The 24,968-nt window shown below is 45.5% G+C and overlaps 1 protein-coding gene across 2 annotated transcripts in view; it reads right to left on the bottom strand.

The window, feature by feature from the left end:
- Positions 1 to 24,968, bottom strand: part of TMEM245 (transmembrane protein 245) — a 982,890-nt gene that overhangs the window by 76,902 nt on the left and 881,020 nt on the right. For both annotated transcript variants that reach the window (XM_086965376.1, XM_086965377.1), the window contains one exon: positions 5,689 to 5,863. In XM_086965376.1, the coding sequence (XP_086821502.1) occupies positions 5,689 to 5,863 (175 nt within the window). The remainder of the gene's footprint in view (positions 1 to 5,688; positions 5,864 to 24,968) is intronic.

Here is a 24,968-nt window from a genome sequence, read left to right as displayed (position 1 = left end):
TTCAATCTTCTCAAAGTGGCAAACATTATCACCAAATGAATTGATGGACACTACATCAACTGAGCTAGAGTTTCTCTTTATTCAGATCCAAATTTGCAGGCTCCATTGCTTTAGTGGGGCGCTTTCAGGTCATATGCCTCAACTTTTACAACATCCCTGAGGAAGACCTTCGCCTGTCTTGTGAACTGCGAGCCTATTTCACTGAAGAATGCAAGCATCAACATAATGATATGAGGCAAAGAAAGCCGTAATATTCCTGACGCAGCAGAAGAAAATCAATTGTGCTGCAAAAGGCGAGGGTTGTAGATTCATACAGTGAACAGGTAGATTTAGCTTTGTGCCTGACGAGGCCCAGTAGACAGAGAAAGCTCAGACCTCATCTACGTTTTTTCACCAAGAATGCCTCTTAAAAATATATCGCATATACAAATTCATCTCTGTGACAGTTTTACAAACTTATCCAAGACACTCTGTTTTTAGCTAAATTTAAAAAAGAACACAACTGGCTAAGACGGAAGCATTTAATACTAAGGTCTGGTTTGAGTCTTGGATAAGTTGAGGGATAGAGAAGTATACTAGCTGTAGAGATGCTATGGATACTTGGACCACAAGTCAGGTGGCTGGCTTGTGTGGTAGCTTTTCTTGAGAAACATACATGATATTACATAGATGCAGTATGTCACATTGAATAAAAATGTCCTTGCAGCACAAGTTACTTACCTTCAGTAACGATATATCTGTAAGAAACAGTAGTTAGTGTTCGATTCCTTAACTTAGAATATCCCCAGGCGACAGGCTGGATCCGGAAAGTTTTCGTCAGCAGTACTCTTGCGCGTCGGTAGGCCTCGTCTGCGGCTCTGCGTCCGTCGTCAGCGTTGTGATCGCCAGGATGACGTCGAAGTACTTAGACGCCGCCCACACGCGCTGAAGTCAGTTCTGTACATAGCTTTCCGTGCCAGGAACGCAGAGCCATGATAGAAACAGACACTGGTGCCATAAAACTAGGGTCCTGAAAGGGATGTCCTTAACCCTAGATATCGGTTCGCAGAACGGGGAGGATGGGTGGGGCGGTAAGTAATCTAACAATAACTACTGTTTATTACAAATTTATTGTTACCGAAGGTAAGTAACTTGGGTATATGAAAGAAACAGGTTAGTGTTAGATTCCTTACCTTAAAATAGATACCCCAGCAATACCAACCCCGGTGGTGGGTCTGCGGACCAAGATCACACCAGAAAGTCTGGAGAACGGAACGGCTGAAAAAGCCATCTCTCCGGACTTGGCTGTCCAGGCAGTAGTGCTTAGCAAACATGTGCAGCGAGGCCCAGGTAGCTGCCTGATAGATGTCCTGCAAGGGGACTTCCAAAGGAGGCTCCTTTTTCGCCAAAGAGTAGCAAACCTTGATGCACAAAACGACCCACCGAGAGATGGTCCGCTTGTGCACCCCCGTCCCTTCTTAGCGCCCATGTAACCAACAAAGAGCTGGTCGTCCACCCGGAACTGGCGTGTGCAGTCTAGATAGAAGGAGAGCGCACCTTTTGGGTCCAGACGGTGGAGCCTCTCTTCCTCTTTCGAGGGATACGGAGGCGGAAAGAAGGTGGGCAAGGTTATGGACTGCCCGATATGAAAGGCTGTAACCACCTTGGGCAGGAAAAAAGGATGAGTCCTCAGAACAACCTTGTCCGGATGGACAGAGAGGAAAGGAGGTTTAGAAGATTGAGTCTGGAGCTCACTCACTCTCCTGGCAGAGGGGATGACAACCAGGAATGCAGTTTTAAGAGTCAGAAGACAAAGAGGACAGTTATTAAGTGGCTCGAATGGAGCGCACATCAGATAAATCAGTACAAGGTTCAAGTCCCACTGAGGCATCACGAAGGGAACAGGAGGGAACACGTTTGTGAATCTATTAACAACAGGGGACTTGAAAAGAGAAGGCTGATCAGGAAGCCTTAAGAAGGCGTAAATGGCAGAGAGGTAGCCTTTGATAGTGCCCAGAACAGAGCCCTGCTAGGCACAAGAAAGAAGGAAGAGGAGAACCTCTGAAAGGGGGGCAGAAAGTGGATCCAAAGCCTTTGCTGTGCACCATGCCACAAATTTGTTCCACCTGCAGGCATATACCGATTTTGTGGAGGGACATCTGGCTGCCAGAATCACATCACAGACTTCAGGAGGCAAGTCAAATGACCTCAACTGTCGCCTCTCAATCTCCACACATGTAGGTGGAGACTGGACAGGTTCGGGTGGAGGACCGCCCCCTGCTGCTGCGACAGAAGGTCCTCCTGAAGAGGCAGACGAATCGGGGGATCGACTGACATGTTGAGTAGCTCGGGATACCAGTATCTTCGTGCCCAGTCCGGAGCCACAAGGATGACTTGGGCCCGGTCTCGCCTGATCTTCTTCAGCACTCTGGGCAGAAGTGGTATAGGCGTTAAGGCGTACAACAGACAGCAGCTCCATCCGCGAAGAAAAGTGTCTCCGAGCGAGTGCCGCCTTGGAAATTCCAACGCGCAGAACTGATGACATTGCGCGTTCTCTTCGGTGGCGAAAATATCTAACCAAGGCTCTCCCCACTGCCGAAAGAGACCTTGTGCCACGTCCGAGTTCAGACGCCATTCGTGATCCATCATGCACCGGCGGCTGAGTTGTCCGCCCTGGCGTTCAGGGAACCTGCCAGGTGTTGAACCACCAAGGTGACGCCCTGGTGTTCCAGCCATGTCCGGAGGCACACAGCCTCCTGTCAAAGGGTCCACGACCCCACCCCGCCTTGTTTGTTGCAGTACCACATGGCAGTGGTGTTGTCCGTGAACACCTGCACTACAACTACCCCGGACAGAGGGAAGGAATGCCTTCAGTGTGAGATGGATCGCCCACAGCTCCAGAAGGTTGATATGGAGCTGGGACTCCGTCAAAGACCAGAGGCCTCTGATCGCTGCCTCTCCCTTGCAGCCCCCCCATCCCAGGAGGGACGCATCCGTCACTACAACGTGCTCCGGTTGGGGTAGGGAGAGGTAACTGCCGCTGACCCAATCGCGGTTCGTGAGCCACCACTACAACTGACTCGCAGCGCCCTCCGAGATCAGGACATGGTCTGACAGGTTGCCCTGATGCTGTGCCCACTGAAACTTCAGGCCCCACTGCAGAGCCGGCATCCGCCACCTGGCGTGATGCACCAGAAGGATGCAGGAGGCCATCAGCCCCAGGAGCCGCAGCGTCAATCTGACCAAAACTCAGGATAAAGGCTGAAAGATCGGAATCAGAGCCTGTATATCCCGAACCCGCTGTTCTGGAGGATAAACCCGAAACTGCATCGGGTCCAGAACCACTCCGATGAAAAGGAGCTTCTGAGAGCGGCACAGGTGTGACTTTGGCACGTTGATGGATAACTGAAGCGAGTTTCAGGGGATCGGCCGTAGTCTGGAGGTGGGAGACGACTGTCTGGGGCGAGCCCGCCGTCAACAAGCAGTCGTCGAGATAGGGGAAGACTGAAACCCCTGATCTGCGCAGATGAGCTGCGACCACCGCCATCACTTTCGTGAACACCCGAGGGGCGCTGGTAAGGCCGAAGGGGAGCACAGTAAACTGAAAGTGGTTGTGGCCTACAGTGAACCGCAGGTAGCGCTGGTGGGTCGGCAGGACGGGGATGTGGAAATATGCATCCTGCAAGTCCAAGGAGGAAGCACTTGACGCTCCGGAGGTCCAAGATAGGGCGTAGGCCTCCTTTGCCCTTCTTGGGTACCAGAAAGTAGTGGGAGTAGCAACCACTTCCTACTTCTGGCCCAGGAATGCGCTCGATGGCCCCCTTGGCCAAGAGGGCCATAACCTCCTGCTGCAGAAGTTGCAAGTGATCCCCCGACATGCGGTGGCATGGCTGGAAGGGTCGCCTTGAAGGGGAGGGAGTAGCTCCTTCGGACGATTTACAGCACCCACCTGTCCGATGTGATGGAGCGCCAGTGGAGGAGGTGATGGCGGACCCTGCCCCCCACTGGCGTCGAATGGGCTTGAAAGCTCGGACTAGGAAGGCTTTGAGGTAGATGCTGCGGGAGCGGATGTGGACCGACCTTGCCGATGTCTCCCGGCACTGCCACGGCGGTTACCACATCCGCAGCCGCGTTGAGACTGGTTCTGCGGCCTGTGGCTGGCAGGACGTGTGGGGGCGCCAGTTCCTTGGCCACGAAAGGCAGAAGTTTGCCGGCGTTGGCCCGAAAAGCCCAAGGACTTGGCCGCAGCCCTGGAGTCCTTGAAACACTCAAGCGCACTGTCTGCCTTGTCGCCAAAAAGGCGACAGCAATCAAAGGGCATGTCCATGAGCGTGGCCTTGACATCGCCCGAGAAATTTAGCGGACCTCAGCCAGGCGTGATGGCGAACCGCCACCATCCTGGAAATCGCCCTTCCCAGCGAGTCTGTGGTATTCAGTCCACACCTGATGGAATAACGCGCCAGGAGCGACACCATAGGGGTCGGCGCCAGCGGAGAAGTCGTAAGAAGTCGGCGACTGTGTCGGAGTCAAGGGCCCGCCGAGTCCCCCAGACGGGCCTGCGGGGCCCGAAGGCGCGCCGCCAGGCTTCAGTGGAGGGAAGTGAGTCCTCATGGCAATGAGGAAACCACGAATCTCCTTGGGCATCGCTCGAAGGCCAGGGACCGAAGGGTATGGGCCTGGAGGCGGCGCCTGCGGCTCCAGTGGAGCCGCACGGGCGGTGTCGCCCGAACCCTTGGCCGCATCGTGCGAGGGGAGTTTGAAGAGCGATGACGCCTCTTCAACTTCTTCTTTGAATGCCTCGACTTACCGGAGGACTTGGAGCCGGACGAGGGATAACGGTGACTCGTCAAGCGACAACTGCAGCTCCGCGACTGGTCCCTCGACTTCCTCCTCGACCGGGACCTCCAGCGGCGCGGAGCAGACTGCCGGATCTCGAGTAGCTTGCGGGACCGCTCCGGCCTAGCTTTCAAGGTCAAGGCCCGGCAGTCGAGGCACGACTTGTCATCGTGGTCGGCCCCGAGGCAGTAGAGACACCAATGGTGGGGGGTCGGTCACCGACATCAGGCGGTGACAGGCGTCGCACGGCTTGAAGCCAGGCATCCCTACGGCACCAGGAGTCAAAGTCGACTTGAAAAAGAGATCCAAAATAGATCAAAAAGTTAGTCAAAAAATGACTAGAGTACTGCTCTTATCGGATCAGCGCTAGCTGGCGCGGAAAAAAATAAGAACTGACGTCAGCGCGCGAGGGCGGCCTCTAAGTACTCCCACAACGTCATCCTGGCGATCACGACGCCAACGACGGACGCAGAGCCGCAGACGACGCCTACCGACGCACAAGGGTACGGCTGACGAAAACTTTCCAGATCTAGCCTGATGCCTGGGGATTTTCCAAGGTAAGGAATCTAAAACTAACCTGTTTCTTCCTGATTTTCAATTTACCCATGTGAGGCGCATGTACTATTATTGAAAACGCAGCCACAGTGTAAAAGGTATTCAGATAGCATGCTTAACTGATATGATGGTCAGCTGATAAGCGGCCACATAATACATTCGACTTATACTTGAACAGTCTCTATTTAATAGTTTTTTCAAAATATTTAAATGTGTTCAGTGGTCACAAACTGTTGTAGAAACGAGACATGACACCAAATCAAGATGATCTCATTTCAATAGAATGCAAATTCATGATGAGTGCAGAGAGACACTTACCCAGATATGTCAGAGTAAATAGCTGTATCCACAAAGTAGGTTGGCAAGAAGTGTGAAATTAGGAGCAATACTGATTTACAGCTCTCCCCCTGTGCAAGCCAGAGATCTAAGACCGCAGGTACAGCTGCCCAGTATGTCCCCAGGAAGGGAACTGCTCCGAGGATCGCTGCCAAGGCTATCATAACAAAAAGTAATACAATCACTGGGAAGAATGAAATAAAAAAAATCCATCTTCCACTTAACATTTTACATGACAATTCACACATAAGTAACCTACAACAAATTGTCACATAACTGGAAATATTTTGACACTCTCTGAGAAAAAGAATTGCAATTGCCAAAAATCTTAGTTACTCTGGGTTCATTCGTCTGTCACTACTGTACCCACTTGTTATGGTTAGATGTACATCTCAAAAACAGTAACATATTTATTAATAACAAGTATAGGATCTGTTGTGCTGCCAGGAATGGGCGCCATGTTATATAAAATCACATAAAGAATGAAGAAAAAGTGAGATGATCCACAGCTCTGTATGCAGGGGTGGCTCTCCCTTTGGGATAGATCACCCCAACTAAGACCCCCAAAGGACCTACAAGACTTGCAGCTTATGACCTTCAACGGCTACTTAACATAACTTTGATATGTTCCATCTGGCAATTATATCGAAGTCAGTCCCTGAAGCAGTTACTAGTGAAAACTGTGAGCTGGCCATGGAAGAGCCCCTAAGGCACTATTTCAGAAGTGCTGTTGGGTTGCAAGGGCCACTTATGTATAACAGAAGGGGTTACGGACAGTCCATTGACTCATCATGACGGTGCAAGAGTGCATTTTGAACCAATGTGATCCAAGACGTGCTATGGAAATGAGGAAATGTCTTTGTACCACCACTTGTGTTGTATTATTGATGGGGATCTTTGGGGAAACAGACTGTTAGGAGGTGCACTAACTGTGTGCCAATTGGGAAGCTGAGCGTACATAGTTCACGCTCTAAAAACACCTTTTGGGAAGGGGCAAAATAGTTCAAGCAATCCACCAGACATCGCCCCAGAGGCGGATGCAGTCAAATGTGGACAGCGGATGTCTGGAGGTTCCCAGCCTCTCGTTAAAATCAGGTCACTTCACTGGTATTAAAAGATAAACCGGCAGTTTGAAACCACAGGTCCATCTTTCAAATATGTGCTGTGTCCAGTGGCGGAGCACCATCCCACCGGCATCAAGGACAGCAATTTTCTTTCCTTAATATGCCCAAGGTCGTGCGAGGGGGGGGTACTTTGGCTACGGGTAGTCTGGTGCACACTAGAGCTATGCAAATTTTACCCCAGATGTCTTGGGAAGAAGCAGCCTTCAAGCCACTGAAGATGATGGTTGCATTGATAGAGTGTGCATAGCCAGGTGAACAGATGTGCCCTGTTATCCTACGGCCCTGCGAGAACCAGAGAGGGTCCTTGAGGTAAAATGGTGAGGCATGAGAGAAAGAGAAACAGAGCAAGACAGAGAGTAGACAGGGAGGAGGGAGAAGCAGGCAGTAGCATCCCTCAATCCAGCCAGGCAGATTGAGGGACACCCCTCGATCCACCTAGATAACAGAGGAAGACAGTGTTTTAATTGCTTCTTCACCAAGTTAACAGGCATGTTTATTTGAAAGCTATGACCTCGTTTATGGAAGTAGATTGCTGCTCTTTCTTTTACTATGCATGGAGTGCTTTGAACTGGGCTTCAGACTAGCAAAAGCTATTTGTAGTCTCTGAGCCACACTTCAAAGAAATTGCTAGAAGCCACCTCTTCAACAACTTGCACCACCCCATTACACCATCTTGATTGGAAACATGGCCCGACCATGGTGGATATTGCAAGAAACTTAGTGTAGCCAACTTAAAGGAAATGTGTAAATGTAGTTTGGATTGCAATCCGTGTTGCAGCACAATCTTGGTTACACAAATGGGTGTCCACTTAAGAGAAACATCAAGCTATTAAGGATAGTCATGGCACATTTGATTTTCCACCTGCATAATACGCTTAGTGCTGGGATATCCTCCTTCCTATCCACTAGCGCCGGAGGACTTCCCGCCGCTGACATTAATCACTACCACAGATGCCCCATGGCGCCTTGTCTCAAAGCTGCACCAGGCATGCATTGTTGCCTTATAATTGGAGTGCAACAGATGGGTCAGGGTGGCATGGAAACGTGATCTAGGGTTTTCATTGCCTGATAAAACCTGGTGCTACTTTAGCTCTCAAACAAAGCTTATTTCCCCTAACCATAGAAGCAAACTATTTCACTATAGATTTCTACACCTGGGCATACAACACCCCATGCGGCATGGCCAGGTTTGACCCCACAAGATCATCCCAATGTCCGTCCTAAATGCTGGGCATTTGATGCAGACTTCATTCACCTGACCTGAATTTGTCCTCACACAGACGTACTGGACAAACATCCTCTCTCTAGCATTTAGCATGATTGGAACCCCCTAACACCCAACCGCTTGATGGGTCTTCTGGGATACATCATGGATAGCCCATCAGGTGTACACAGATTCACCGCTACTGCTTTCAAAACTAGGGTTGGCAGTAAACTGGGGCAGTAAATAATGCCCCACTGAGACCAAATGGCTAAAAATCCATTGCGAAACTGCTACAAAAGTATATGCAACACTACAACCACCCAGCCCACAGCCCAAAGAGATCTGGCAACCACTAAGCAACTACTTGCGGACACTAGACTGATGTACAAGATTGAGTGGATGAACCACCGTTACCTCTGAGTGCCCCATGCCCCTACGCTACAACACTAGGGGGTCACTGCCCACATACAATGCACACTGCAGCACCTGCAACCCAACCAAATGAATGAACAGCCCCCCATCAAATGTCCCTTGGAGATCAATCACCCAGCATGTGCGTATGTTTGCAAGCATTGTGCACAATGTAACCCAGACTGTTAACATATCAGTATTCGATGCTGATCTCCTTGTTGTGTTGCTTTTTTTTTTACCAGTTACCTGATGTTATGAAGCTGAAAGTAAAGTTTAAAAAAGGATAGTCATTGCAAGGTAGAATTATTGAAGACAAGCCCCTTTCGTTTTTGAGTATTGTTGATAGGAAAAGTTAAGAGGAGAAGGGATTTTGGAGGAATTCTGGAGATCACTACAATAAAAAAGTACTTTGAAGGCAAGCTTACCAACTCTTCTTTCGGCAGGAATCATCTGTGCATACAAAAAACAAGCATTGAAAATGCAAAGAGGTCTCGCCCTCGTTTAAGTTAAAGCAATTCTGTTTGTAATTAGGTGGCTTTTTAGCTTTGCTTTTATTAGTGTCTTTCTAACGTTCATGTACATAACATGCATATGCATGCATATATGTATATGTATGCATGCATTTATATTTGTATTTATATAGATATGCAGATGTATATATATGTTTATATAGGTATGCATATAGATACACATACATATATATAAATGGATATGCATATATATATATATGTATATATATATATGTGCATATGTGTGCGCATAGAGAGGTAGAGCGGTAGAGAGTAGTACAGAGAGGCAGAGAGTGAGGTAGAACGAAAGGTAGAGCGTGAGGTAGAGAGGTAAAATGTAGAGAGGTAGTGAGGTAAGAGGTAGAGAGGTAGTGAGTAGTAGTAGAGAGTAGAGTGAGTAGTAGAGAGTAGTGGAGAGTGAGTAGTAGAGAGTGAGTAGTAGAGAGTAGTAGAGAGTCCGATTATGGCTACGTTATATGAAAGACATTTTTGTCATCTGGAAAGGGAACAAAACAGAAGCCTCTGAATTCATCAAAAGATTGAATAATAACACCAGAAACATCACTCTCACAAGTAATATCGGTGAGAAAGAGGTTGAATATCTAGATACCAAGGTCCAGATCAGACATAACACCATTGAAACCGTACTATTCAGGAAAAATACAGCAGGCAACTCTCTGCTACATGCAGAGAGTAGTCATCCTGATAATCTCAAATGGAGCATCCCCTATGGGGTACTTTTAAGGGCTAAAAGAAATTGTAGTAACAATCTAGACTACTTAGCAGAAGAAAAAGGGATGACACAAAGATTCCTCAACAGAGGATATCCTATGTGGGTAATCAAAAAAGCGAGCAAAAAGGTGACTGAAACCAAGAGGGAAGATTTACTAACTGTCACGGAAAAGGACAACAAAGAGGAGGAGGATTCAGGTACCACTAGAGTTATCCTAACCTATAATGGGAACTCTAAACAAATACAGAAAAGTTTGGTCAAAAACTGGAATTTACTTACCAATGATCCCATAATTGGGGACACTCTACCAAATCGTCCCAGTATAACTTATAAAAGAGGGCGAACCTTGAGGGACCTATTAGTACATAACAATATAAGTACAAATGCAATCCCCAGAGGCATTAACCTACAGGGCTTCTACCCATGTGGCCATTGCAAGGCTTGTGCTAATAGCCACATGATAAAAGAATACTGGAATCCCAGTAACAAAAAGATGCAACAGATCAAACAATTCCTAACATGTACCACTCCCTTTGTGATCTATGCCCTAACCTGTCCATGAGAACTGATATATATAGGCAGTACGACCCATATGGCCAAAAAAAAGAGTATTAGAACATACTCGTGCTATTAGTAACTTGGACCAACAATACCCCATAGCACGCCATTTTGAGAGTCATCATTTCTCAGATCCTAAAAAACTAGCCTACTATATATTAGAACAGGTGAACATTGGCCCGAGAGGGGGTAATCGTCTTATGAAATTAAGACAAAAAGAATCCAGATATATAATAAGTCTATGTACCCGTTATCCCAAAGGCCATAATATGGATGAAGAGTATAATGTACATTTGCAAGAATGAACATGATTGTGATGTAATAACTGTTATTGTATTTTCATGATTTTGACAAATACAATTCTTCTCAATCTACATGTCCTACCTAAATCTCTGACTCTGCCTCTCTCTTTCTTTCTTTTCCACAGATACAAAAGGGAGGGATGTGTCTAGATTCACGACACGATCACCCTAAACCTTTCACTGTGGTCTTCCTTCATCCGTCTGGACGAAAGTATCAAATATTTTAAACTTATTTTCTTTCTTTCTTCACCTTAATTATCATTTACGGATAAGGTGCACATGTTGTCTTTAACAACTAATTGGAATGTGGAATACCTTTGCATAGATGTAAATGATGCCATCTACTTGTGTTCTGAACTGACACATAGGATGCTTTCCCCTTCATCTGAGCTCATGTCCACTAACCAGGACATCACATATTCCATGAACTTAATCTGCGATCGCACTACAACGCGATGACATAACCATTTATGTCTTAACCAAATCTGTACCCTTGCAGATCCTTGCCTAAAAGAGCGCATGTCCACTAACCAGGACATCGACGTTCCCAGAGCCCTCCTATTATCGCACCAGTTGCAATGACATGACTTCATAACTCCCCAAATAGGTTCCTTGAACACTAGTCCACTAACTAGGACCTATATTCCATTATGAGTCCATGTCGGGCAATTACACAGCACGGGTTGCCTTGACAATCGAGACGCCTCATTACGCCCCAAACCTGGGGCGGACCATAGACACGTGACCAGGGTTACTCTGCCCCCGTCCCCTTATCGGGCTCCCAAATGAACCTGGTAACCCCTCGATACTCCACATCCTATGTATCGGCTTCAGGACACTGGGTAATAACGTCATACAAATTACATCATGTATATTACCAACATGACCAAACAATTATATACCAGTATAAATTGCAAATATGCCTCAATATTGGATAGATGGACGTGCTTTAACTCATGATTTATCGTATTGATTAGACAAGAATGAACTATATACGAATACTAATGTAATCAGTGATCACGGCAAACCATTACAAAATGGCGATATATGTACCAACTGACAACATCATTTTGACACTGCAGTCAGTCGTCCATTGTAATAGCAATGTAAACATAAAAGATGTAAAGTAACTGCGGCAACTTGTGTGATCAAGCTGTCTGTGGAGTGCGAAATGCGTCACGTAGATTTATGAATTAAATTAATCAACTTTTTTGGATTTACCAATGGATTGTGGTCTGTCCATCTGGCGCCTCAGTGCTCGTGAGGAACACCGTTTTTCATGAATGTATATATATATGTGTGCGCATAGAGAGGTAGAGAGGTAGAGAGTAGTACAGAGAGGCAGAGAGTGAGGTAGAACGAAAGGTAGAGCGTGAGGTAGAGAGGTAAGAGCTAGAGAGGTAGTGAGGTAAGAGGTAGAGGTAGTGAGTAGTAGTAGAGAGTAGAGTGAGTAGTAGAGAGTGAGTAGTAGAGAGTAGTGGAGAGTGAGTAGTAGAGTGATTAGTAGAGAGTGAGTAGTAGAGAGTAGTAGAGAGTGTGTAGTAGAGAGTAGAGTAGTAGAGAGTGAGTAGTAGAGTAGTAGAAAGTGAGTAGTAGAGAGCAGTAGAGAGTGAGTAGTAGAGAGTGATTAGGAGAGAGTGAGTAGTAGAGTGAGTCGAGAGTTGTACAGAGTGAGTAGAGAGTGAGTAGAGTATCTCAACACACACACAGTGTCTCACACACAGTGCGTCACACACACAGTGCCTCACACACGGTGTCTCACACACACACAGTGACTCACACACAGTGTATCTCACACACACAGTGTCTCACGCACACACAGTGTCTCACGCACACACAGTGTCTCACGCACACACAGTGTCTCACACACACAGTGTCTCACACACTCAGAGTGGCTCACACTCACAGTGTCTCACACACACAGTGTCTCACACACACAGCCTCACACACAGCCTCACACACACACAGTCTCTCTCACACACACACACACACACACACAAGCTCAGTCTCACACACACACAGTGTCACACACAAGGCTTGAGTGGCGAGAGGCGACAGCGTTCTCCTGCTGTATTATACCTTCATTGCCTCGCCCGCTGGAAAGCGCTCCAATACCTTCGGGTCGACTACGCGGTACATAAAACTGCACATAAAAACAAGTGTGTGCTGATTGGTAGCTAAATACCCCTTCTTGCTAAATGCTCTGTAGGTAAAACACGTGACACTCCGATAGAGTCTCCATGACACCCGATTAGGAAGACATTTTTTTAAAAGACCTACGTGAGCAGAAACCCTGCTTTCTGTGGGTGCTGTGGTGAGGGGAGGGGTGGACTGAGCAGTGTGTCTTCGCCGTGCTGGTGGGAATGGCGGATCTTACACTACATGTGTTTAAAAAAAGACACAGACACAACAGTCCCCAGTGCCGTGGACGGAAACATTTAGCAACATTGAAAGGTCTGTACCCTGTGACGTGTTCACCCCCAAATCAGCGAATAAGGAGGCGGGGTGCACCAAACCTGCACTGCAGAGCGAGGGGGTTTGCAGAGTAAGACCAATGTCACAGATGCTCTTGAGGCTTTAAGAGATGCACCGTGAAACCAGCTGACGCGTTCTAATCCCAACTCACAAGAGATCAATTTGTGTGATCCTGGCTAAATTACTGTCACTCACATTTCAGTGCCCCTTAGCTGTGAAGATCGGGAACGGTACAAAAAATGCAGGCTCTTTGCATTGAGGGGAGCTTTGGGTAAAGTCCAAGCTATATAAAAATGCATTAAATAAATAACTAAAAAACCCGCTCTGTGCCCCTCCCCACTGCACCCTTACCACATACCCCTTCTTGCTAAATGCTCTGTCGGTCAAACACGTGACACTCCGAAAAAGTCTCCATGACACCCGATTAGGAAGGATTTGTTTTTAAAGGCCTATGTGAGCAGAAACCCTGCTTTCTGTGGGTGCTGTGGTGATGGGAGGGGGCGGAGTGAGCCGTATGTCCTCGCTGTGCTGGTGGGAATGGTGCATTGAAAAGAGCGGAAAGAGAGTGGCGTAAGACCCCCTCCAAACAAATCAGAAACGCCTACCTGACTGAGAGGCGACTTTACCATGGCCTAATTAGAAAATCCAAAACAGTCTACTTCACGTCCAGAATTAGTGAAGCTGGCAACTCCGCGAAGGAGATGTTTGCGCTCTATAAAACTCTTTCGAGTGGGAAATCAGCCACTGCCCCGGTCAACTGCTCTCCCGAAACGTGCGATAAAATCGCAGACTTCTTTGCAGAAAAAATAGACAAAATCTATTCGGCATTCCCAAAGCAGCCCATAAATGGGACTGAATTTGAGGAAGGTCCAAGGGATTGGGGAAACAGACTCAGACTGACCAACTTTGTCACCCCGCCTACAGAAGATTTCCTTAAAATCTGCAGATCGGTGAGGTCGGGTTCTCCCCGGGACCCTACCACCCCTAAACGTCTGGCAGATAGTATGGTGGTATTAGAACCTTACATCAGACACCTACTAGACGTGTCTTTTAGCACCAAGACCGTACCCAAAGACTGGAAAAAGGCAGTGGTTCTACCCCTAAGGAAGAAACCAACTATTAGTTTCGAGAAGCTAGAAAACCTCCGTCCTATTTCGCTCCTACCCTACCTGGCCAAAGTAGCCGAAAAAACAGTCAATCTGCAACTGATGGACTTCGTGGACAAGGCTGCCCTATTACATGATACTCAGTTTGGCTTCCGACCGCGCCATTCTACGGAGTCTGCACTCCTCACAGCTGTGGAAGCCCTACGTCAGGGGGCGGATGGGGGCCATACCATGGCCCTCATCCTATTGGACCTGAGTGCAGCTTTCGACACTGTAGCTCACACCACCTTGCTACAGTGTCTGAATAACGGAGGAATATCTGGAGCTGCACTCCAATGGATTCAATCCTTCCTGACTGGGAGAAGCTTCCAAGTCCGCCAAGGTGACCACTACTCAAGAGACATAGGATTGAGCCAGGGCGTTCCCCAGGGATCGTCCTTGAGCCCAACCCTGTTTAATCTCTACGTCTCTCCAGTGGCTCCGATTGCTATGAGTCATGGATTGAACATTGTGTCATACGCTGATGACACGCAGCTGGTTATCTCCCTCTCACGTGCACCCGGACTTGCTATGGACAGCTTCAGGTCGTGCATGCAAGATCTTGCTACCTGGATGTCCACCAACTGCCTTAAACTTAATGGCAACAAGACCGAGGTGCTCGTGGTGGGGGGGAATCCATCTGTTTGGTCATCGGCGTGGTGGCCCCCATGCCTAGGAGAGGCCCCCATTCCTCGCCAGGAAGTCAAAAACCTTGGCGTTTGGCTCGATGCCGACCTGTCCTTTGGACCCCAAATAGACCGAGTGGCAGGCGTCTGTTTTGGCGTTTTAAAAACCCTTCGGAAGGTCCTGGCCTTCCTTCCTAGCTCTGCTCGTAAAACGCTAGTACATGCTCTCGTGACCTCACGCCTAGACTATGGCAACCTGCTGTACCTGGGAGCCACTGGCAAGGCAATGAACCGCCTCCAGGTATTACAGAATGCTGCCGCCCGCCTTGTCTTAAAAATCCCTAAAAGATCGGACTCCAAAGCTGCCTTGCAGACCCTCCACTGGTTGCCAGTGTGAAGCAGAGTGGAATTCAAAGCCCTCTGTACCTGTCACCGCATTCTTGCTAACAAAGCGCCAAAACCTTTACAGAACCTAGTTACCAAGTATGTACCATCTCGAACTCTGTGCTCCTCAAACGGAGGCCTACTTGAGGTACCTAGGGTAAAAAGGGCCCGCATGGGAGGGCGCTCGTTTCGACATCTGATTGCGAAGAGTTGGAACGCCCTGCCTACCTATCTCCGCCTAGACCCATCTGAATCTAGCTTCCGGAAGAACCTAAAGACTTACCTGTTTGCAAGATAACAGAACCCTCTTTTCTTCTGCTTGGAGGTTTCTTCACAGTCTTAGCGCGGGGACACGCTTTTAGCGTAACCAGGCGCTCTACAAGCTTCCAAAAACAAAAAATGGTGCGTCTTCCACTATGTGTGTTTAAAAAAAGACACAGACACACAACAGTCCTCAGTGCCGTGGACGGAAACATTCAGCAAAATTGAAAGGTCTCTACCCTGTGACGTGTTCACCCCAAAACCGTCGTATGAGGCGGGGTGCACCAAACCTGCACTGCAGAGCGAGGGAGTTTGCAGAGTCAGACCAATGTCACAGATGCGTTTGAGGCATGAAGAGATGCAACGTGAAACCAGCTGACGCGTTCTAATCCCAGCTCACAAGAGATCAACTTGTGTCATCCTGACAAAATTACTGTCACTCACATTTCAGTGCCCCTTAGCTGTGAAGATCGGGGACAGTTTGGAAAATGCAGGATATTTGCATTGAGGGGAGCTGGATTTTACACGCCTGTGTGAAGTTTTGCTTCTAGGTGAGAGAGAGAGACAAACGCTCGCCAGGCAGCCGCGGTTATGACAGAGACTTTTCTCTTTTTGAGACGGCCCACTTGGACGGGCTCGTCTGACTTCCTTTTCGCGTAAAAGGTTTCTTATCTTTATGGGGCCATGTGTTTGGCCCCATAAAGATAAGAAATCTTTTACGCCAGAAGGAAGTCAGACAAGCCCGTCCAAGTGGGCCGTCTCAAAAAGAGAAAGAGTAGGTCACAGAATGCTCTTTCCCAATGGCTGGCCACCGTTTTTTTTAGCATACACGGTGACGCCAGCCAATGGGAAAGGGGGCGGGACTTAAAGCCTGTTACTGAAAGCTCCTCAATATCAATAAATATCATCAGCGAGACTGTGCATGTGCGCAGCCCACGCAATCTCGACCTAACAATCAGGTAATTGTAAAAATGACTGAAATGTGGATGACTAAGTAACAGCAAATCCAGCATAGGTCTCAATGTCTAATTTGGAACGCTTTGAACAAGACAAAAAAAAATAATTGTCTGGCTTTTTCTCCTAGCGCCAACCAACTATACAGTTTTTGGTCCAGACCAGAAGCTGTCAATCCCAAAATGGGGACTAGCAAAATTAAGAGGCAAATCTTCAAATGAAGCAGGGGCAAAACTTGTGAATTAATTTTTCCAAAAGCTGAAGGGAGATCAAAACGTGCCTTCTAGTAAAAAGAAGCTGAAATAGTACTAACTTTAGCCTGAGTACTAGACTCAGTGTTTTCGATTTGTGGTGTAATTAGGCTTCAAGCATGGAAACAAAATGTGGGTTTGCTACTCGATCTGCACATGCTATGACCTTCTAAGTCTATAAACAATTTTTGGATTCCAGTTGTAAGAGGTGCTTCAAATGGCATCTTAATACCCACCCACTAGGGTATAAACTGATCTCGAGGTCCAGAGTGAAGATTAACCACAATGCACCAAAGCACACTCGGTCACTATATCTATGATCCAATTGTGAAACAATATACACTTCTCAATTGCAACAGTTGTAGGAACTGCTCCCTTGTAATAGGTTTCCAATGAGTCCTTAAGATGAAGTCCCAAGTAGAGCTTAAAAAAAAAAAGTTTCAGCAACACTCCAAAATCAGGTCATTTCTTTTTAATTTCAAGACAAGCGAAGACACAGCAGCAGCTGACGCGTGTTTCGCCCGCAGGGCTTTTTCAAGGCTTAGAGATAAAAATCCCGTTGGTGATTAATTTAATTCCTGTAGTAAGAATATCCAATATGAAAAAACGGAAACTTTTTGAAGCAGTAAGAGAACCCTGTTCCCCATAGGTGAACAGGCAATCTAATACCGTTACTGTTGAAATGAAGAGATTTAGAATTACGGTTCCGCGAACAATTCCTCGCTGCCCATGAGCATTCAGATCCAAATAAATTGGACCTTGATACATCCAGATACCTGTATAAAGACAGTCCCAATCCTTGTGACCGAATCCAATGTTGCCCAATGTGTATTTAGTCTTGTTTGTTTGAATATAGATTTATTGTAGTTGCATTTTTTTAAATTATTTGGCCCATTTCAGCAGTGTGGCTTTTAAAGACTTGATTTTGGATATATATACACACACATATATATATATATATATATATATATATATATATATATATATATATATATATATATATATGTGTGTGTATACATATATGTGTATATATATATATATATATATATGTGTATATATATATATATATATATGTGTATATATATATATATATATATATATATATATATATATATATATATATATATATATATGTTTTCCCCGGTCCCGGGGAGGAATGGAGTCGCAGAAAAGACGGCTCTGACACGCTTATCTCAGTGAGAGTTCAAGATTTATTTTCATCAATCCATGTGGGGGATTCAAACAACAAAAAACAACCAACGCGTTTCGACAGCGTCCGCTGTCTTGATCACGGTCAGTTTGGTAAGTGATGCTCACAGTTTTATGAAACAAGCAAAACATTGAGGTTACACCCCCTCGGTCTTTGGGGCCCACCCCTTGGTTCTAAGCATTCTGGGACTAGTAGTCCGTAAATTACATGCGTTGCATTAGGTAAACATTTAAACATTTTCATCAGCGAGTACATGGGGATGCATTTCCTTTCATCATTCTATTATGGCGTGCTATCCACATTTATTCATTTAGTTATACTTTTGACAGTTTCATTACAATGTCGGTCCGTATTGGGAGAGGCCATCGGAAACCCGTTTATACCACAATCCCGCCCTCCAGTGGGTTATGGTGACAATTACACTGTGTGGTGCTTGATGGAACCGGTAGTTTCCAGAAGTTTATATTGGAACTACGTTCCTCATGAAACCCGCAGTATGTCCTTAGTGATTTATATAGTGTTGGTGAATTCTAGGGTTTCTTGTATTTTACGTTAAGCAGGCAACAGTATACTGTGTGAGTGGGGTACCTTTATCCCTATTACTCTCGGGTTTAGTGTGGCCAATTCCCCCTTCTATATATCAAAGTCTGGAAAAGATTCATAGACGATTTGTTTATTGTGTGGGATGGGGGAAAAGAAAAATTCTTGCAATACTTTCAAATAATAAATAACAGCACACCTGGCATAAAATTCACCCATAGCATCAGTCAAGACACAGCAATTTTCCTGGACACAGAGATGTACATTAAAAACAATCAAATTGAAACGACTCTGCATCGCAAAAGCACCGCTACAAATGCCACATTGGAAGCAACCAGCTTCCACCAGCAGTCCCTCATATCAAGTATCCCGTACGGGGAATTCTTACGTCTGAGGAGAATTTGCAGTGAAGAACAAGAATGGCAAAAACAAAGCCACACCGCAAAACAGCGTTTCAGCAAGAGACGATACAATTACCGAGCCACTCAACTCTGTTGGGAAAGGGCCAATCGGAAAGCAAGGGAGGACTGCCTAAAGCCGAAAGAAATCCCAACCACAACACAAGAAGAACCTATCAGGTTCATCACAGACTACAGTCAGGAAACCAAGCAGGTAAATCAAATATTAAAAAGAAATTGGAAGCTTCTACAGTTGGACCCAGTGATAGGAGAAAAAATGGGTAACCACCCCATACTGACATACAGGAGACCGAAAAACCTCCAGGACCAACTGGTTCACAGTCACTTCCAAACCTCCAATAAGAAGTCATGGCTACAAACTAAGGGCTTTGTGAAATGCTATAACTGCAAGATCTGCGAAATAGCAAAACCAACCACGGAAATACTCATGCCCAACAACAAAACCTGGAAGATCAAAGAATGCATCACATGCAATAGCAAAAACACGGTATACATGATTGAGTGCCCATGCAAGCTAAGATATATAGGCAGCACGATCTGCGAACTGAAAAAGCGTATACTTGAGCATGTAAGGGCTACTGTACACAAGGACAGAAGCAACGCAGTTGCTAAACACATGGAAGTGAACCATGAAGGAGACTGGAAAAAATTACGCTTCTGGGGCATTGAGACCATGAATATCTCAGCAAGGGGTGGACACAATGAGAAAGAACTCCAACGAAAAGAATCGAAACACATCTTGAGCTTCAGAACTATGGCACCTTTCGGGCTCAATCAGTCGGAAGAACTATATAGACCTTTAACTAAATTGATCTCTTGAACCTTCTGTAACATCCCGCCAACCATGAACAATTTTAACCTGATTTCTCCCTTATTTAATTTTTCACCACCTCACTGATTATTGTCACTTGATTTACAAGCTCACGTGTGAAACTGGCTGCTTTTCCACTACACATTTACCAGCCCACCAGAGGGCAGCACTCCTGATATATAGAAGGGGGAATTGGCCACACTAAACCTGAGTAATAGGGATAAAGGTACCCCACTCACACAGTATACTGTTGCCTGCTTAACGTAAAATACAAGAAACCCCAGAATTCACCAACACTATATAAATCACTAAGGACATAGTGCGGGTTTCATGAGGAACGTAGTTCCAATATAAACTTCTGGAAACTACCGGTTCCATCAAGCACCACACAGTGTAATTGTCACCATAGCCCACTGGAGGGCGGGATTGTGGTATAAACGGGTTTCCAATGGCCTCTCCCAATACGGACCGACATTGTAATGAAACTGTCAAAAGTATAACTAAATGCATAAATGTGGATAGCACGCCATAATAGAATGATGAAAGGAAATGCATCCCCATGTACTCGCTGATGAAAATGTTTAAATGTTTACCTAATGCAACGCATGTAATTTACGGACTACTAGTCCCAGAATGCTTAGAACCAAGGGGTGGGCCCCAAAGACCGAGGGGGTGTAACCTCAATGTTTTGCTTGTTTCATAAAACTGTGAGCATCACTTACCAAACTGACCGTGATCAAGACAGCGGACGCTGTCGAAACGCGTTGGTTGTTTTTTGTTGTTTGAATCCCCCACATGGATTGATGAAAATAAATCTTGAACTCTCACTGAGATAAGCGTGTCAGAGCCGTCTTTTCTGCGACTCCATTCCTCCCCGGGACCGGGGAAAACCTGTTGTAATTACCAGCGGTTGGCTCAACCGCAGGAGTAACGCGACCGAGAACAAAGGAGCGCCTAGCGAAGGGAAAGGGAGCCAAGCGGTGGACATATATATATATATATATATATATATATATATATGAAGTACGTCCAGTTCCCAGTACAACGCAGCGCAGCTCAGTCAGCCACACCGTCAGTCAGGAACAGGCAAGACCCAATCGTGGTGCAAATAGATTTATTTAAAGTTCAGCCCAGCACCAATCCGCCATGACGCGTTTCGGCTAGAGATAGCCTTGATCACATGACAACGTCACGGGGGATGACCACCCCTTTTAAAGTGCAAGAAGTGTCATCACATGTGATAGAAAGCGAAAACATACTCAACTTTCCATTGAATTACAGAATTGTTGTAAAGTAACTGCATAAATGCATTAGTCGTACACAAGAAAATATCGACATTCATTTGATTTACAATATTAGGATTCATGGCATGGCTAATAAATAAACTTCTTGATAATACAAAAGTTAAAAGCCTATAAATAATTATAAATAATTATGCTGCCATTAAAATCGTCCCCTTGCATAGTATGTACTTGTCGGGAAAACTAATTTCACCATTAAATTGTATAACAAGTACTGCAGTATATGTAGTACAGGCCACAAATCATATTTAACTGAAATATTGAACAGAACGGATAATTCAAGTAGGTATATTGCCCAAGTGGGCTGCTACAAGATAGAATTTTAGCCGCTTTTCAATCAATTGTGCAACATAGCTATATCAAAAACTGTCACATGTAACGATGACAAAAGTGCTACCATAAAGTGAAATTGTGCAATCAGTAATGTTAATTCATTAAATTTGCAGAAATTTTAGTTAAAAACATAGGTCAAACAGTGTGAGGGTCCAGGGTTCATGTTGAGCATTTAGCCTTAATACTTATTTCATTTAAGGTTGGAAATACAGGACACATATAATTGATTGAGGGTAGACTGGAAGACAGTGGCAGCATGGGTATATACATGTTATAGATGAGTGTAACAATCCTCTCCCATATTGAGACCCTGGGGTGTCTTAGTGTCGAGGGAGATTATATAGCGGGTCTCTAGCTTTCTAAGTTGGGCCTCGCTATCACCACCTCTCCTTTGTGGGGGGATGCAATCTATAACAAAGTAGCGCAATGTTGATGCATCTTTACCATGCGCTAGTTCAAAATGCCTGGCTACTGGGTATGCAGGGTCAGCATGTGCAATTGCACGGAGGTGTTGTAGTATCCGCTTATGGACCTGAGGTCGAGTGCTGCCTACATACCGGAGCCCGCATGGGCATTCTAAAACATAGACCGCAAACTCTGTTTTGCAGTTTAGTTTTTGTTGAATCTTGATTGGTGTTGGAGATAAAGGTGTAACTACCTCGGTTTTACTCACACCATGCTTGCATGCTTTGCAGGTGGAACAACGTAAAAACCCTTTGCTGTCGTCTAACCAGGAGCCAGTTATAACCTCTGGGCTACTTGATACCAGGCTATCTTTCATTGCTCTTGCTTTCCGGTATGTGATGCTAGGATACTTAGGCATTATCGTGCCTAGTATAGGATCCGTTGAGATTAAAGACCAATTGTTTCTAATTATTTTTTCAATTGATCTGTGCTGGTTACTATACCCAATGATCAATCTGGTTTCATTATCACACACACTAGCAGGGACAGTTGGTTGGCCATCACCTCCTAAGCCTAAGAGTTCCAACCTTTTTGCCCTGTTGGCCCTAGCCATGGCATCATCTAAGATAGCTGGTTTGTAGCCTCGTTGCAAAAAACGATCCCTACACTGTAATTGTGCTACAAGGCATTTATTCTCACTGCTGCAAATTCTTCTGACGCGCAGCATCTCCCCATAAGGGATGCTGCGAATTAAATGGGCGGGATGATGGCTATCCGCATGCAGCAGCGTGTTACCCGCCGTGGGCTTTCGGTACAACTTCGTTTGGAGGGTGCCTTCCTGAACATAGATTTCAACGTCAAGGAGCACAACGGACTGGGAACTGATAGTACTGGTTAGTTGGATATTGAGATTATTGTTATTGAGTTTGTCAATAAATTCTCTCACTTCTATCTCAGTCCCCTCCCAAACAAAAAACAAATCATCTATATAACGAGACCAGAGTTTCACCTTTGTGTTCATAGTGACAGAATGTTCTACCATCAGGACCTGCTCCTCCCAGTACCCCATGTGCAGACATGCGTAACTGGGAGAGAAGCAGGCCCCCATAGCTACTCCTCTGGTCTGTAGAAAAAGCTGTTTGGCAAACAAAAACATATTGTTATCTAAACACATCGATATCATCTCTACCACCATTTTGGAATGTTCAATAAAGCATCCATCCCGCTTCCCTAGGAAGTGTTTAATGGCTCTTAGTCCATCTTGATGGAATATGCTGGTGTAGAGAGAGGTGACGTTCATAGACACCAGCATATAGGTGGAGTTCCATCTGAAATCGATGAGTTTTTTCAACAGATCAGTCGTATCCAAGATAAACGAGGGCAAGCTTCTTACATGTTCTTGGAGAAAGAAATCAATGTACTTGCTCACATTCTCTAAAAGACTGTTACATGCAGAGATACTAGGTCTGCCCGGCGGTTGTTCATGGTTTTTGTGGACCTTGGGTATGAAGTAAATTACTGGAGTTACAGGATGTTCATTTTTTAGGAATTTGTACTCCTCCATGGTCAACAAACCTTTACTGCGCCAGGCAGACAACTTCGAGTAAATACCATTCTTTGCTGTGTTAGCATCTTGCAAAGTTATCCGCTTGTAGCAGTCTTTATCATTCAATTGCTTGTGAGCTTCTTCCAGATACATTTTTCTTGGCCACAAGACGACATTGCCCCCCTTGTCTGATTGTCTTATGACTAGTTGTTTGTTTGCCTTTAATTTCTTTACCAGCTTGTGATACTCAATGTCTTTGTAGTTGTACCGTTTGGTAGAGTGAGAGATTTTGATTTGCAACTCCTTTAGTTGGGAATTCACACGCTCATGGAAAATGTCAACGTTGTCCTTGATCATGAGGGGACAATACTTTGATTTCGGTTTGAAAGGGGTTTGACAAATTTTGGGAAGAGGTTCACCCCCCAATGCAGTTTGACTCTCCGTAGGAATTGTTCTTTCCTCTTCTTGAATAGCAAGTAACTCCTGTGTTAATGCTGCTCCTAAAACCACAGAATCATTAGACCCCTGATCAATTGTGAGGTCTGAAATCGACCCTTGCGTGCCCACGTTGTTGCTTGGGGCGTCCAAGGAACGCGTTGCAAAGTGTTTGCGCAACTTCAATTTGCGTGTGTATTTAAACATGTCGATTCTAGTTGTGGCATAGTCAAAATTTCCTCTGGGACTGTAAGACAAACCCAAGGATAAAATTGAAGTTTCTTTGGGAGTTAACACAGTGTTCGATAAGTTAATTACCGAATGTGAGCTATTCTGGGAGATAGTAGTTTCATTCACTGCTGTGGTTGAGGTGCCTGATTCTTGTTCCATCTTTTAAGTAATACAAGGGAACCCAGGACGCAGTAAGCTAAGGACCATGGGTAGAAACTTATTTTCAAAAGACAACGGTCCTTAGAAAAGAAAGGGAATTAAGACAATAAATATAGACTTAATAGAACTATATTGTTAGGAATGCCCAGCCGGACACTTTAATTTCTTGATGAAAGTAATATAAAACAAGGGAATGAAGCACAAAGTGCGATGGAAGTGGGACACCAGCCGATGTCCAACCAACACACTTGGGGAACAAACAGAAGGGAGGGAATATTCAGGCAACAATAGGTTATCAAACAATTAAAATTGCAAAATGATAATCCACATTATACACATATGCATGTTCAAATAATATGTTAACTCTGCATTTAGTGTACTTATTGTCGACGACGTTTCGAACCACACATATTATTGGTTCATTCTCAGGACAAAAAATGATTGCCTAAAGAATTAATAATTAAGCTTGAACCCCATTCCGGATAAGCTAAGGATCGCTTTGGAGAGAGTATAGATCCTGGCAGCTTTCTAGGTATATAGTCTGCCCAGTTACTAGGGAGTCGAGGGGAAAAAGATGCCCTGGTCCAAGAGTCTGGAAACCGGAGATTGCAGGTCCACAATGGGGGTCCTTGCACAACGCTGTGCAAGGACCCCCATTGTGGACCTGCAATCTCCGGTTTCCAGACTCTTGGACCAGGGCATCTTTTTCCCCCCCGACTCCCTAGTAACTGGGCAGACTATATACCTAGAAAGCTGCCAGGATCTATACTCTCTCCAAAGCGATCCTTAGCTTATCCGGAATGGGGTTCAAGCTTAATTATTAATTCTTTAGGCAATCATTTTTTGTCCTGAGGATGAACCAATAATAAGTGTGGTTCGAAACGTCGTCGACAATAAGTACACTAAATGCAGAGTTAACATATTATTTGAACATG

The sequence above is a fragment of the Lissotriton vulgaris genome, chromosome 4_1, assembly GCF_964263255.1.
Source record: "Lissotriton vulgaris chromosome 4_1, aLisVul1.2, whole genome shotgun sequence".
In the NCBI taxonomy this organism is placed as follows: Eukaryota; Metazoa; Chordata; class Amphibia; order Caudata; family Salamandridae; genus Lissotriton; species Lissotriton vulgaris.
This window is presented reverse-complemented; position numbering and strand designations above follow the sequence as displayed.